Source organism: Solanum dulcamara, chromosome 8 (assembly GCF_947179165.1).
Source record: "Solanum dulcamara chromosome 8, daSolDulc1.2, whole genome shotgun sequence".
Classification (NCBI taxonomy): Eukaryota; Viridiplantae; Streptophyta; class Magnoliopsida; order Solanales; family Solanaceae; genus Solanum; species Solanum dulcamara.
Window position 1 is genome coordinate 75,980,910 of NC_077244.1, and position 15,751 is coordinate 75,996,660.

The 15,751-nt window shown below is 33.9% G+C and overlaps 1 protein-coding gene across 1 annotated transcript; it reads right to left on the minus strand.

Moving 5' to 3' along the window:
• Positions 1-732: 732 nt before the first annotated feature.
• On the minus strand, positions 733-4,668 carry LOC129899573 (protein NRT1/ PTR FAMILY 2.7-like). The gene is made up of 4 exons (XM_055974580.1): positions 4,481-4,668; positions 4,006-4,223; positions 2,840-3,381; positions 733-1,675 (listed from the first exon to the last, which is right to left on the minus strand). Exons 1-4 carry the CDS (start codon positions 4,548-4,550, stop codon positions 847-849), a joined length of 1,659 nt encoding a protein of 552 aa, XP_055830555.1. The 5' UTR covers positions 4,551-4,668; the 3' UTR covers positions 733-846.
• Between the last annotated feature and the right edge of the window lie 11,083 nt (positions 4,669-15,751).

Here is a 15,751-nt window from a genome sequence, read left to right on the forward strand (position 1 = left end):
ATTTAACTTTAAAATTTCTTTTTCATCTTTACGATATCATTTATAGTCACACAAATAATCAGTGAGTATTTTAGACCACAACTTCTTTTTAAAAGTCTTCCTTTCTTTCTTAAATTTTATGCCACATGAATTAGGATGGAGTGTAAGAAATATATTCAAGGCCAAATAACACCAAGATTGGATAAGGCTACAATACACTTCTCAATCTCAATAATTACTCCATTAAAATGATGTATATAGTGGAGAAGATTGATATGTGGCAATACTAGGTATACATACCCAAAATGGACTTCCAACTTAACATTGGTGGCACATAGGGCTAGACTATACAAATGAGAACAGGTTAATGATCAATCATGTCACGTATTTTCGTTATGTTATTTATCTTCCCTTCTTTGTATTTTTCCTTAGATTAATATATATGGTAGGGGTCAATGTTGAACTCCTCGTATGGCTTTAATAAATATATAAAATACAGTATGAGACTGTTACGTTGGGGAAGCTATTGATCACTTCTTTTTTTTAAATGTGTTTACTCTTGCCAGAATATGGTCTGATCAACTCCTAACTTGGTAGGGCATTTCTAGGCATGTGTTGTGTTTGTCACAGGAAATGCAGTGGTCTACCAAATGGGCATCAGAAGGGAGTGCTAAAGCAGAGATATATCGGATGGCACCTGTTGGGGCATTATACCGTAGAAATAATTTCAGAGAACTTGGGAACATGATTTAGTGGAAAATGAAAGCCGCAAAAAGAAACAAAATACTTGCAGATAGATAATTATTGCTCTGATCTCGAAACACCCACAAGTTTAAGGATATTAAAATTGATTTCACCCACAGATCACTACTCATCAGAAGGAGAATCATTATGATCCACTTCCTTGAGGTTTTGATACTTGTAATACCAAGCACATGTTACATAGTAACCAAAGTTCACTACTCCACCTATAACCAATACCCAATACACATTGTCCAGCCTTCCATTATTTATGTTACCTGGTAACCATGTAGTTGTCCTTCTAACAATATCAATTAGAGCAGTAGCCAAGTAAAATGATATACCAACAAGCACCGATATCATCGCGGTCGCCAGGTTCTTTAAGGTTATTGGGAACTCTTGGTAGTACAATGATACTTGTCCCGGATAATGAAATGCCTCCGCAATACCAACAAGTACTAACTGTGGCACAAGCCATAAAACTGACATAGGCACAATATTGGAACCTTGATTTGATTTTGCTACATTTAGCCTCTTTGACTCGACTAAGGCTGAGACACTCATGCTCAAAAAATTGAGCACGTGTCCAACCCCAATTCTCTGGAGAGGTGTAAGTGATTTGCCAGTCAATTTCCTCCACGTAGGTAAGAGAAATTTATCGAACAGGGCGAGGAATAGAGAAGTAGATATGAGAACAAAAACGAGTATGGATCCAGCTGGGATTTGGAAATTGGGTCCTATGTGACGGTCTATTGCTAAGGCTTGAAGAATTGACAAACTTGCTTGTACGCCAATTGTTGTGCCAAGAAAAAAACTACTTGACCATAGTGGTAAGATTCTAATTAAGGTTTTGAAATCTTCTACTTCTTGTACTGAACAAAGTCTCCATCGCTTAGCTGTTGAACCATCTGATTTAGTGTCACCTTCACTTACAATGGCAGCATGATTCAAGAACCTGCATCATATATAAGCAACTTCAATACTCTATGAAAGTTAAAGTGCACCCAAGCTGATCAGATAACATTGTTATCACACAAAAGATAATCTTTGGAAAGCAAGTACACGTGTGTCCAACTTAATTAATGTATCACGAAATAGTCACAATATGGAACTTAATTGCTACTATTTATTTTTGAAACTTTATACACAAAAAATAGTGGTTTTACTTTTTTGAACCAAATATATCAAGTTGCCCGTGACGTGTGGGAGCTAGTACGTCTCGTCCCAAATTTATTAACAATAAAGTAGTCAATCTCCAATAGTTTAGATATAACATCGAACGATAAAAAGAAAAAGGTGCTTCATATCATTGTCGAAACAGTCTATTTCTAAGAAAACTTTCAGCATAAAGATATGCTGACATCTTCACATCCTCCTCCACTGAAATATAATCACGCCACCATCATATTACTCCCCTCATCTTATGTGTATTAATTTGATACACGACTTTTAAAAGTATAAAAAAGACTTTTATATCTATGTCTTTATATGTTCTCGTTTATACTCTTTCGTTTTAATTTGTTTGTCTGATTTTAACTTGATATAAAAAAAAAATTTAAATGGCACAATATTTTAAAACAATTTAACTTTAAAATACTCATTTTCCTTTAATGAAATAGTTTGTAGCCACACAAACATCTAAAAAAAAAAGGCAGTCCGGTGCACTTAAGCTCCCGCTATGCGCAGGGTCCGGGGAAGGGCCCGACCACAAGGGTCTATTGTACACAGCCTTACCTTGCATTTCTGCCAGAGGCTGTTTCCAAGGCTTGAACCCGTGACCTCCTGGTCACATGGCAGCAACTTTACCAGTTACTCCAAGGCTCCCCTTCTAGCCACACAAACATCTATTAGTACTTATTTAGACCACAAGTTTTAGAAGTATTTCTTTTTTCTTAAATTCGGTGTCAAGTCAAACTACATCATATAGATTGGAACAGAGTGAGCTAGTAAGACTTTTGAATCTTGTGTTCTTAGACTAAAGATATGCAAAATGTATCAAAATGTCATTTAATCTTGTGATCTTAGAGAATTGCTAAAAAAGAAGAAGATAAACAATTTTTTTGAAACAGACGTGATAGTAAGATAAACAAATTGAAACAGAAAAGCGTGTATTAATTACCTGAAGGTCTTGGAAGGTACAACGGGTAATGATTTTGGTGCTACGTTACATCCCTGATAGAAATCCTGAGAATTGGACGGGAGTGTAACTTGTCTTTTTGTAATACTAGCAACAACAACACGAGCCAAACTGGTGAAGGGACTTCCTTCTGGCTTAAACTTGGCGTAGAATCTGCTTCCTATTAGGAAAATAAGTAAAGCAACAACATTCGACACAACACAAATGAAAAATCCAGCTTTCCAGCTCACGTTATCTTCAACATATACAATAACTGTGGAGGATACTACAGAAGCAGAATACCAAAAGAAGAAGAACCAATTGAAGAAAATCCCTTGATCCTTTGGCTTATCAGCTAGTTGATCGGCTCCAATCGTCGCAAGGGTTGATCGGGTACCACCACTACCTAGAGTCGCCAAAACTATGGCTGCATAGAGTACAACATATTGAACTCTTGGTTTAGGTCTACATGAGGTTGAACCAACTTCACATGGTTTAGGTCTCAAAGAGTCAAGGGTAGCTGTTAGAGCTAAAAGGACTGTGCCCTACAAAAAAAAAAGAAAAAAAGTTGTACGTACGGGTGAAATAATAAAAAATTAGTTAAACTTATAAACTGAAAATTCACAAGTTGGGGTGATTAATAATCTAGATTTTATTTTAAAGTAATAAACATTATGACTTGTAAGATCTTTTACATGAATGCTCAAAGGACAATAAATTCTTCGACTAGCGACTGCCGACACATATCTATCGGCTCAACAACTTCCTAAATGCTGCTAAAGTACCCTTCCTCATGGACAAGAGACCAGTTCTTAGTATAAGGTCAAAATTTGATAAGACAAATTTTTTCGTTAGATAGGCTAACTTTTGTATAGAAGTTGAATGAGCAATAATATCTTTTTTATGTAAGTTTAGTCTTCCTTTTGACGAATAGTCTCTATACTTGTTGTGTAATTAAACCTTTTCGTATGAAATACAATACCCCCAGAAGATTGGGAAATTTTTATATAAAAAAAAACATATGTATAAATAAGTCAAAAAAAGATTGTTTATAAGCTGATTTAACAACCAATAAGCTTAATCAAACACCCCTTTAAGAAAGAAAGACATGACAATTTCACAAGGTCAAACAAATTAAAGTTAGGTACACACAAAATAGTGGTAGTTACCAATAATGAGATGATGGATGAAATCCAAATGGTAGAGAAGCAACCAAGAAATGAGTCAGCCATAATTGCAGCAAGAACAGGAATTAAGCTTCCAGCACCATTAACCAAATTTGATATCTGAGCAGCATCAATACTCTCCACACCAAATTCTTTTATCAGATACACAATTAAGTTGCTTGTCCAACCTCCAAATGCTAGGGTCAATCCTACTGAGCTCGCTGTTTTTGTCAAAATTGAGTTACGGATTTAGCGTCAATATATATACGTAACTTGTTATAACATGTTAAATTACTGTAACAAATATTTAGGCTATGTACAATAAACAAATTCATGGATAGTATGATCATAGCACTAGAGCTTTGGGTTTTTTTCACGTAGCTAGAGATTTGAACAATAAAAATAGATGACGAGTCTCTGATCGAATTGATCAAATCGTGTAGTTTAGGTCTACAGGAAGAGAGAGGAGAGGAGAGACCTATGATGAAGGGGAAGGTGATCCAGCCTCCGGTTCTTCTTGGTAATTGTGCCTCTGATGGAGCTTCCATGGTTGAAAAACACAAAGGATAAATAATTACTTCAAACTTTTGGGAGAGCACTTATATGCATAATTATAAGTGGAACTTTGGAAAGATAAGTTACAAGGAAATTAAAAAAATACTGTACTATTTTTTTCCTGTCTCAATTTATGACTAATACTTCAAATTTAAAGAGTCAAATATCTCAACTACAATAAGGACAACACATTGTCTTGTTCATCAGAATATAAGAAATGGGAAGAAATTACAATATTGCATAATCTTTTTCAAAGATTTAATTAAGGGCCGTCAACTTTATATTAAATTGTTAATTTGATACCATTTAGTATAATTCACAACTTGTTACGTATGTTTTTACTGACTTTGATTGCAACAGTTCATTTGATTTGATATGTCTTCTGATTAACATAACAACTCTTCTCTTTATTAATATTCGGAATCACAATTGGCATTGCGATTAAATATACTATAACTCAATTTGCATGTACTAAATAATCATTGATTAATTAGCCTCTCACTTTCAAAATAGATATTCCAATATCACCTAACTCGAAGAAAAAATAATATCTTTTGCTGGCGTTGTCCAAACTGTTGAACACACAAATTACATTTCATTAATTAAAAATTACTAATGTCTTTTCCGATCCTTCTTGACCAACTTCAAAATTAAATATGCATTAAAACTGGGATTACAGAAATATTATTATTTTTATATTTATCTGACCGAATCAATCATTTCAGATGTAATTATTGGCATCATAAACTCTTAATATTTAAAGTAATCAAAGTCAATTAAGACTACTAATCCTAATAATTTAGAGAATGACATATTTTTGGAGAAACTTATGTACATCTTGTTGTGAGGAGGAATCACCACAACTAAAGTTTGATATGATAATAAATAATGAAAATAAATTGGACACGAGAATTTTACGTGGAAATCCCTCAAACAGATAGAGGAAAAAAACCACAGGGTAGAAAGATTTTACTATTAAAATATGGAAGTACACTGCTTTCAAACACAAGGAGAAAACAACAATTAACACTCCTCTTTTGTAAAGAGGACACTCAAGATTACAATATTTATCTTGATGTATAACTCTCTTTGTATTTTTTCTCACTTTTTGGGATGATCTAAATGAGGGCAAGAGGCCCTCTATTTATAGGAGAATGAAAATGCTTAAAAGGATTTTACGCGTTTTCATATTTTGAATAAAACGCGTGCTGGCAATAGGAATTCAACAAAAATGGCCTACTGCCTACCTACCTTTTACTTTTTCAACTTTTCTTTTTCTTCCTACTTTTCCTTTTTTGACTTTGAAAAAACTTGCATTCTCCCACTTGAAGATTTAATTGAGAATCAATTAAGTCTTCACACCATCCTTTCTATCCAATTACTGCAATGTTACATTTCTGCTAGGCCAATAGAAGATCAACACCATATAAACTTGTTACTGTTGATCGGCTTCGTAAACATATCTGCTAGGTTGACATTAGTGTGAATTTTCTGAATATCCACACTGCCTTCTTCCACTTTCTCATGAATAAAGTGATATTGAACTCGTATGTGCTTTGTCCTTGAATGAAATGTCGGATTCTTTGCAAGATGCAAAACGCTTTGACTGTCACAAAATAGAGTAACCTTCTCTTATTTGTGCCCGAGCTCCTCCAGTAACATCTGCATCCATATTGCCTCTTTGCTAGCTTGTGTAGCTGCTACATATTTTGCTTTCGTCGTAGATGTAGCCACGATAGATTGCAGTTTTAAAACCCAGCTTACAGCTTCTCCAGCAAGAGTAAACACATAACCTGTGATGGACTTGTTTTTATCAAGATCACCTGCATAATTTGAATCAACATAACCTTTAACAGTAAAGTCTGATCCTCCATAACACATTGCAACATCTAAGGTACCCTTGATATATCTCAGGATCCTTTTAACAGTATTCCAAGTCTGATCCTCCATAACACATTCCAACCCTTGATATCGACTAACCATTGCGTTTGATCTTGTAGACTCATCTGTTTCCAATGGCCTTCCTTTCTTGTGGTAATTGAACAAGATCCTATGTTTTATTTTTATGAAGAGCTTCAATTTCTTCTTGCATTGCTACCAACCACAGAGATGATTCTTGGCCTATCATAGCCTCGTGAAAAGTTGAAGGCTCTCTATCTTCTGTTAATAGACAGTATGCAATATTGCTCTCCATAGAATAATCTAAGTACCAAGCTGGTTCTCTTCTCTCCCTAGTTGACCGCCGAACTTCTGGAGTTTCGATCTCAGTTTGCTCTTGTTCTTCGTGCTCTGATGCTACTTTAGAAGAAACTAGAACTTCTTTTATTTGTTCAACTTCAACTGTATTAGTCTCTGCTTTTTCTTTTGAAGTGCTACCTTCTTTTGCTTGTATCTTGTTTTCAACAAATACAACATCCCTATTGATTACCACCTTGTGGGTAGTGGAATCCCACAAGCGATACCCCTTGACTCCATCAGCGTACCCTAAGAAAATGCATTTCCTGAATTTTGGATCCAACTTTAATTTTTCTTGGGTATTATACATAACATAAGCAGGACTTCCGAATATATGTAAGCGAGAATAATCAGGTGGTTTTCCTGTCCATATTTTCGTTGGCATTTTTGGAACAAATGCGGTTGATAGTGATCGATTGATCACATAACATGCGGTTTTGACTGCTTCTGCCCAAAATGGTTTTTCCAACCCTGCAGTTGCCAACATAGCTCTTGTCCGTTCTAACAAGATTCTGTTCATCCGCTCTGCTACTCCATTTTGTTGTGGAGTATATGCCACCGTGAATTACCATTTAATACCTTTTTGTTTACAGAAGTTATCAAATTCATCACCAGTGTATCCTCCTCCATTATCTGTCCTCAAACACTTGATCCTTTTCTCAGATTCAAGTTTCATTCGCGCTTTGAATTCTTTGAAAACTGAAAAAACATTTGTCTTTCTCTTGATTGGATACACCCAACTTCTCCTGCAGTAATAGTCGATAGATGACACGAAATATGGCGTTGTTCCTAGGGACTTCACCGGTGCTTGCCAGACATCAGAGTGGACCAGATCTAATATTTCTTTGCTTTTAGCAGAAGAACTGCTAAACTTCAGTCTATTTTGTTTATCGATAACACAATGCTCACAAAAGAGTAATGAAACCTTTTTGAGCCCTAGAAGAATCTTTTGCTTAGCAAAAATCTTCAAACCTCGTTCTGACATATGGCCAAGTTTACGATGTCATATCATTATTGATTTTTCAAATAAACTTGCTGACATGATTGATGTTTCTCCTTCTTGGTGTGTTTCACCTTTAAGCAATATAGATTTGCAGCAAGTTTTTCTGCTTTCATTACTATAAGCGCTCATTTGGATATTTTTATGAATCTACCGTGAGTCTTATATGAACATCCATGATTATCTAATTATCCCAAAGACAATAGATTCTTTCTCAAGTCTTTTACATATCGTACCTCTTAGATGATGTGTATTGTGCCATCATATATTTTTATTTTGATGGACCAAATATCAATAACATCCAAAGCATGATCATCTCCCATGAACACAAACCCTCTTGAGATAGGATTATATTGATAGAACCATTCTCTCTGGAAAGTTATGTGTCATGTTGCTCCTGTGTCCATAATCCAGACATTAGTAAACTGTTTTCTGCCTTCATTATTTGATGTTGCTTCACTATATAAAATATCTCCATCATTCAAGGTACTTGCAACATTCCCTTGAGCATTTGATGACTCATGGTGTTCACTCTTCTTCTTGAACCAATAATCTTTCATGAAGTGTCTTTTCTTGTCATAGTTGTAACACTTGATATTCTTTTTACTTCTTGATTGAGATCTATCATGATTTTGACTCCCACTAGGGCCACATTTCATTGGTCTTCCTCTCACCATCATCAAAGCTTCAGCTTGCTGCGAACTTGTTTGTCCGTCTTCATTATTTTTGCATCGATTTTCTTCTTCTAAGATGGCGACTGTAATTTCATCAAAAACTAGATTGTCTGTATTGTTCGTCAGGTTAATAGTGAGTTGATCATACGAGTCAGGCAGACTTTGAAGTAGAAGCTCCGCATATTCAGTCCTCTCTATTTTGCAATCAATTATTGTATGTTGCGAAAATACAGTATTCAAAGTATTGATGTATTCAGTAACTGACATAGACTTTGCCATTTGAAGAGTATACAATCTTCTTTTTAAGAAGATTTTATTATGCAAAAATTTGGTCTCATACAATCTCGTAAGAGTATCCCATATTTTCTTCGCAGTCTATTTTTCAGCCACACTAAATAACACATGATCAGCTAGTGTCAAATGTAGATCAACAACTGCATTGTTGTCTGTGTCGTTTTACTTGCTATCATCAGTGAAGTTTGTGGGTCTGCCTTCAATTGCAGCTAAGCAATTGTTCTTTCTCAATATCGCTTTTATTTTCATTTTCTACAATGATAAATTAGTCTCATTGAATTTTTCAACATCAAACTTTATTGTATTCGACATTGTTATTTACTTCACACCCTTCTAGATTATTTTTGAATATTTTTGCGAACAATCGTGAAAAAATATACCGTTATTAAAAATTTACTATTCACATGAATAGTACTTTTTATCGATTTTTACTATTTATGAAAATTTACTATTCACAGATAGTACCTTCGCATAAAATAGATAAAATAACTGAGGGCTCTGATACCACTATTGTGAGGATAAAGCACAACAACTAAAGTTTGATATGATAATAAATAATGAAAATAAGTTGGACATAAGAATTTTATGTGAAAACCCCTCAAATAGATAGAGGGAAAAAATCACGGGGTATAAAGGTTTTACTATTAAAATATGGGAGTATACTGCTCTTAAATACAAAGAGAAAATAACAATTAACACTCATCTCTTGTAAAAGGAATAAATCACTAAAGAGGACACTCAAGATTACAATATTTATCTTGGTGTATAACTCTCTTTGTATTCTTTCTCTCAATTTTTGGAATGATCTAAATGAGGGCAAAAGACCCTCTATTTATAGGAGAATGAAAACGCGTAAAAGGATTTTACGCATTTTCATGTTTTGAATAAAGCGCGTGCTGGCAATAGGAATTCAACAAAAATGGCGTACTGCCTACCTATCTTTTACTTTTTCAACTTCTCTTTTTCTTCCTACTTTTCCTTTCTTGACTTTGAAAAAACTTGCATTCTCCAAGAGAAAGATATATAGATAGACATGGATTGCATATCAAAGCACTCATAAATTATCCTTATTTATGCTATTATAAGTTACAATCTATTAGATATTGGATGTTTGTAAGTGGGCAACTTGCTCACTTGGTATTTAATCATCTTTTGTGCCTATATATATGGGCAATGGAAATAACAAAAGTGATACACAACAAATTTCATTTCTCTGCTCTGTTTATCCTTCCTTCTCAATTACTCTTACTCTCTTTCTTTTATAAAATAGTAAATTTAGTTTATTTTCATAAGACATTATTAGCACGAGCCTCCATCGCTTTGAGCTATATTTTTAAGAAGGAAATAAAAAGAGTAAGAATTTTATTTTCTTAAAATGTCTAATATTTCAAAACTTAAATTTGTTGCTCTTGATATGTCTGAAAAAGGCTACTCATCATAGGCACTAGGTGCCGAAATACATCTAGAATCGATGGATCTGGTAGACACCATCAAAGATAAAAATACTGCATCTAGTCAAGATCGTATCAAAGCCATGATATTTCTCCATCACCATCTTGACGAGGGATTAAAATTACAATATCTCATATTAAAAGATCCTCTTAAGTTGTGGAAAATTTTAAAAAAAAGATATGACCACCTAAAGTTGGTCATGCTTCCACAAGCACGTCATGATTGGCAAAACTTGCGACTAATGGATTTCAAAAATATAATTCTGTCTTATTTAGAATTATAGTTTAGTTAAATTTATGCGGAGATGAAATAACTGAGCAAGATAAACTCAAAAAAATATACTACACATTTCCACCCGCGAATATGCTCCTGCAGCAGGAATATCGAAAAAAGGATTTTAAAAAATATTCTGAATTACTATCTCACCTTTTTATTGCTGAACGCCACAATGAATTATTAATGAAAAATCATGATAGTCGCCCCTTTGGTTCTTTGTCACTCTCTAAAGTGAATCAGACAAATTATAACCAACGCAAAAGAGGTCATGGCCCTAGTCATGGTCGTGGTCATGGTCGAAGAAGAAATTAAAATAATAATGCTCTGCTGGCACCGAGAAATGATTAGCAATATAAAAGCCAGAGTAAAAGTCCAAAAGTTTTATCAAAGAAAAATTTAGAAAGTGTATGTCATAGATGTAGAGGTATAGGGCACTTATCGCGAACTTGTCGGTCATTAAAACGCTTGGTTCAGCTATATCAGGTGTTCTTGAAAAGAGCAAAAAATATTCAAGAGACAATGCCACGTGCATAACTCAATTAAAAGATAGCTTCATAAAAAGAGATAGAATGAAACATATTTCACCAAAATTATTCTTCACATATGATCTTCAGAAAAATAGTGATATTGATGTACAACAAGTTCGTTCAAATGATAATCTTATATATTTATTCACAAAAGCATTATCAACATCAACTTTTGAGAAGATTTTAAAATACGCGCTGCACTCTTTTTTCCTTAATCAAGATTTTATCCCACGGGTTTTTTTTCTGATAAGGTTTTTAATGAAACAGCACTCAAAGCGTATTACCAGATATGTGTGTTCTGTTTCTTTCACTAGTTTTTTTTTCACTAAGTTTTTTCTAGTAAGATTTTAACGAGGCACAAGATCTATAGATATTGTGGATAACTATGTATATTTATTCTTTAACTAGAATATTCTTGACATCCAAGGGGGAGTGTTAGGTATTGGATATTTTCCAAGTGGAACCCACTTGTAAGTAGGCAACTTGCCCACTTGGTATTTAATCATCTTTTGTGCCTATATATATGTCACGACCCGAATCCGGGTGTGATGGCACTCATCTCAACCCATCGAGATAAGTCAGCCTAAAACTCAATGGAAAGTAAATGCGGAAGTAATTGAGATAAAGCAAGGTTTAACTTAGTCAAAAATAAATAAATAATCTCAAAATCCCCCAAGACTGGTTGTCACATATACAAGCCACTAATGTATTATCGAAGTACGAAAAGAAATACAGTCACAATGTCTTCGTCTCTAGAATAGGACTAAAACATAATAAAAGAGTAAGAGGTGTCCGTTAGATGGATGTAACAGCTACCTCAACACTCGGAATTGATAACCTCGACTGTAGTGGAAAACAGTAGAAGATCAAGCAGGTCCGGGCTCACAACCTACACAAGTGTGGAAGCAAGGGGTAAGTACCAAACAACACGGTACTCAGCAAGTGGATAGCTAAAACTAAGCAAAGCTTAATAGATACAAGTACTCCTGTCCTCCTAATCGAACCTCCTTAACTACAACCTGCATAAAATCAGGCCAACTCTACACTTGTACAATAACAACAGTAATACAGTCCATAAATTCTCATCAATGAATCATACCAAGTCAAGTTCAACATACACAGAGCAATATAAGGGTAAACACAAATTCACAAATGTCAGAAAGGTGCAATGCAATGAAATGATGCATGTCTGTCCTATCGGTACACATCCGCTGAATCACAGTCCGGAACCCATAGGGAACATTTCTGTCCATGTAACCTGCCACGGAGCGTGTGGCCCGTCCCCTCAATATATATATCTTGCCACGGAGCGTGTGGCCCGACCCCTTTATTTCATAATACCTGCCACGAAGCGTGTGGCCCGACCCCTTTGTTCATATTACCTGCCACGGAGCGTGTGGCCCGACCCCTTTTATTTCATATCATTTTCAGTATCAACACAATATGTCAGAACCAGTGCAATCAATTCATGTTCATATAATTCACGATAATAACATGACAACCACAATAATTTTTCATATCTCACATCAACATAGTCATTTCACATGTCCAAAATCACAATATATCAATTCCACCAATACATGTCATTAGATCACCATTTTATACCCTCATCTCCATTTTTTAAGGTCAATCATACAGTCAATAACCCAGTCCAATTTTTATTACTCCCTAGTATATATGACACGGAAATACAAGCATCTATAAGCTTAAACTGAGGTTTAGAAATTCACTTGCCTTAATTAATCGAGCAATCATTCCGGAATTTGAGCCTTCCCTTTTCGTTGGACCTCCAATTCAACGTAATCTAGTCAAATAAATAACCACAATAAGATTTTGAAACTAACAACACTCATATTATTATATGTCTAGCCTAGACCCAAAACCTACCCAAATCTATAATCAACTTCCTAATGTTGACGACACTTAAGATGTCAACTCTCATATTTCCAAATTTTAAGCCTAGGGTTAGGTTCTAATTTCCCCAATATCATAAATTTAATAGAATTTATAAAATATAATATACCTAATATTTAACTATCTATCTCAACATATCAAAATTCGGAAACTAACTCATTCTATGTCATTGAAGTCAAATCTAAAATTTTCTTTCCGATTATATTCACTCATGATAAAATAAACTCACATGTCAAATTTCAGCTAAAATGGATCGTTATTCGACCCCCAAATCAAGATTTTATATGAAGAACCCTAGGGTCATATTTATTTATTTTTAGCATTGTTTCTCCACCAATATACCCTAAAAATATGTTCATAATCACATAAAAATTAAATGGAAAGGATGAGAATAATTACCTTGACGCTTTGAAATGAAAATACCTATTTTTCTCTTCTCCCTTATTTTTCTTTTCCCCTTTATTTTCTTTCTTCCTCCGTATGTTTTTTTTCAATTTCTGCGTTGTGTTTTTTTTTTTTCTGTTTACGCCGCCGTCACCTGATGGCTTAATGGCATATATATTATTATTATTATTATTATTATTATTATTAATATTATTATTATTATTTATTTCCTTCTTTTTGTTTTCTAAATTAATCATGTACTAAAAGTGATAAACCCTACTAACCTATTTTATTAAATATAAGAAAAGTGGTATAAGATATTAAATAAATTAACACTTTAGCCCATCAATTAAATTAATTCTCTAAAATTATCCCTCAACTAATTAACCAAAGTTACTGAATAGTCCAAATAACCCATTAAAATTTTACGGGAAGGGTCTCGTATGAAAGGAGGAGGATTCGTTCTCAAAATGACCTAACGGGTCATTACAATATATGGGCAATGGAAAGAACAAAAGAGATACACGACAAATTTCATTTTTCTGCTCCGTTTCTCCTTCCTTCTCAATTACTCTTACTCTCTTTCTTTTATAAAATTGTAAATTTAGTTTATTTTCATAAGGCAATCTAATATTTATATTCACATCAGAATTATTCACATTATATTGTTGTCAACGTAAAAATTACACAAAGTCATTTAAACTGTTAAAGTACATGGGAATTTTTCCAAAAAGTAAAAAACAGAACTTTGTAAATCAAAATTTTTGGATTAAAGTTTTTTCAAGAATCTTTTTGGGTGGAACTGCACATGTATTGCACCAACTTTTGAAGTAAATTACACATACTTTTTTTTTCTTTTCAAAGTACGATAGTTATATCATTTTAACAACCAATTGGAGAGGACATAAAGTCTAACCTCCTTTTATATCTTAGGACAAGAGAGATACTAAGATTTTGATTCAATGATCTTTACAAAACAAAAAAATTATACTAATGCATTTAAACTACATTTGTTAATGCATACAAAGAAAAGTATTCAAGTGGATCGAATTGTCAAGAATTAGTCTTCTTGGCTCTTCTTTGGAACCCCTTTAGACACTTCTGGCAAATCAACTTCTCGCAAAAAAATCTTCGGGTCTTGAATTTGAGCAGCATATTTTGCTAAAGCATTTGCCACTTTATTCTCCTCTCTGTAACAATGTTTAACTGTTATGTTTATGTGGCTAATTAAGAGTTTTATTTGATCAATGAAACCTGTAATCCTCCAAAGAGGCTTACAAATTTCATTGATCATTTGAACCACTATGATGGAATCCAACTCAACTTCTAGAGCCTCAAACAGTTGATTAGAGCACCATGAAATACCAATTAAAGCCACTTGATCTTCACTATAATTGTTTGCAGAATTGAGTAGGCTATGAGAAGGCCATAATCATGTTCCCAATTTTATTTTTAACAATACCTCCAGCTCTAGACTTATCTTAATTTTTTATGTAGCTTCCATTAGTGTTATGCTTCCAAATAGTTCCTGATGGCTTAATCCATTTGATCATCTTGCTTGTAATCACTACTTTAAAGTTCTCAACCATGAGATAAACTCTGCTCTAGCTCCAGTTGTAGTCTATAAACTTAATTTTTTTTCCATGGACACCTTAATCTGAAACAAAGATTGAAAACATATATTGGAAGCAGAAATATTTTTATGCTCATATTTTTTAGTATGCCTTGCTTTCCAAATTTCCAAGCATACTATCATCGGAGCGATTCGGAGTAGAAATTTATGAATGATATTCTTTGGTTAATGTCTCCACCACTGTCAGATGATAGTATTTATTGTATATCCTGTCATGTGAAGTCGTCCCAAAGGTCTTGAGATGATGTCCCAAGTATGTTTGGCCATTTCACTTCCTGCAAAAGCATGGTCAGTTGTTTCTTGATATGCAGTCCTGCAATAAAAATAACTAAGGCCTTTATGAACATTAAAGCTGGATAGAGAAGCGTCTAGCGAAAGATTTTTCTTTTTCAAAAGCTTCCACATAAAAAAGAGATCTTAAAGGAAATTTCATTCATCCAGAATTCCAGATATAGCTAAAAATGGAAGGAGCAACATTTTAACTTCTAAGGATTTCAAAAGCAGTGGAACAAGTGAATAAAACATCTTACTCAATTTTCAAATGGCCATATCCTCAATATCTTCATTGCCAATAGAAATACTATTGATCAAGTTCAAAGTATCCAATGGTATCAAAGTATTGGTATCACCTAACTCTCATGGATGATTAATAATGAAATTATTAACATTAACATTATCATGTTTAGGAGTAGGATTAATCAAATGATCAAAAAAGCTTTTATGTGTCCAGTTATCCCACCAAAATATGATATTTCCAGAATTAATCATCCAATTGATTTTGCAATCAATTTTGTCCCTGATGCGA

Excerpts from the sequence above, each read along its gene's own strand:
- LOC129899573 (XM_055974580.1), bottom strand. The coding sequence starts at position 4,550 with ATGGAAGCTCCATCAGAGGCACAATTACCAAGAAGAACCGGAGGCTGG. Across the intron at positions 3,382-4,005 it reads CATCCATCATCTCATTATTG|GGCACAGTCCTTTTAGCTCT; the intron begins GTAACTACCACT and ends TTTTTTTTGTAG. Across the intron at positions 1,676-2,839 it reads GTACCTTCCAAGACCTTCAG|GTTCTTGAATCATGCTGCCA; the intron begins GTAATTAATACA and ends TATATGATGCAG.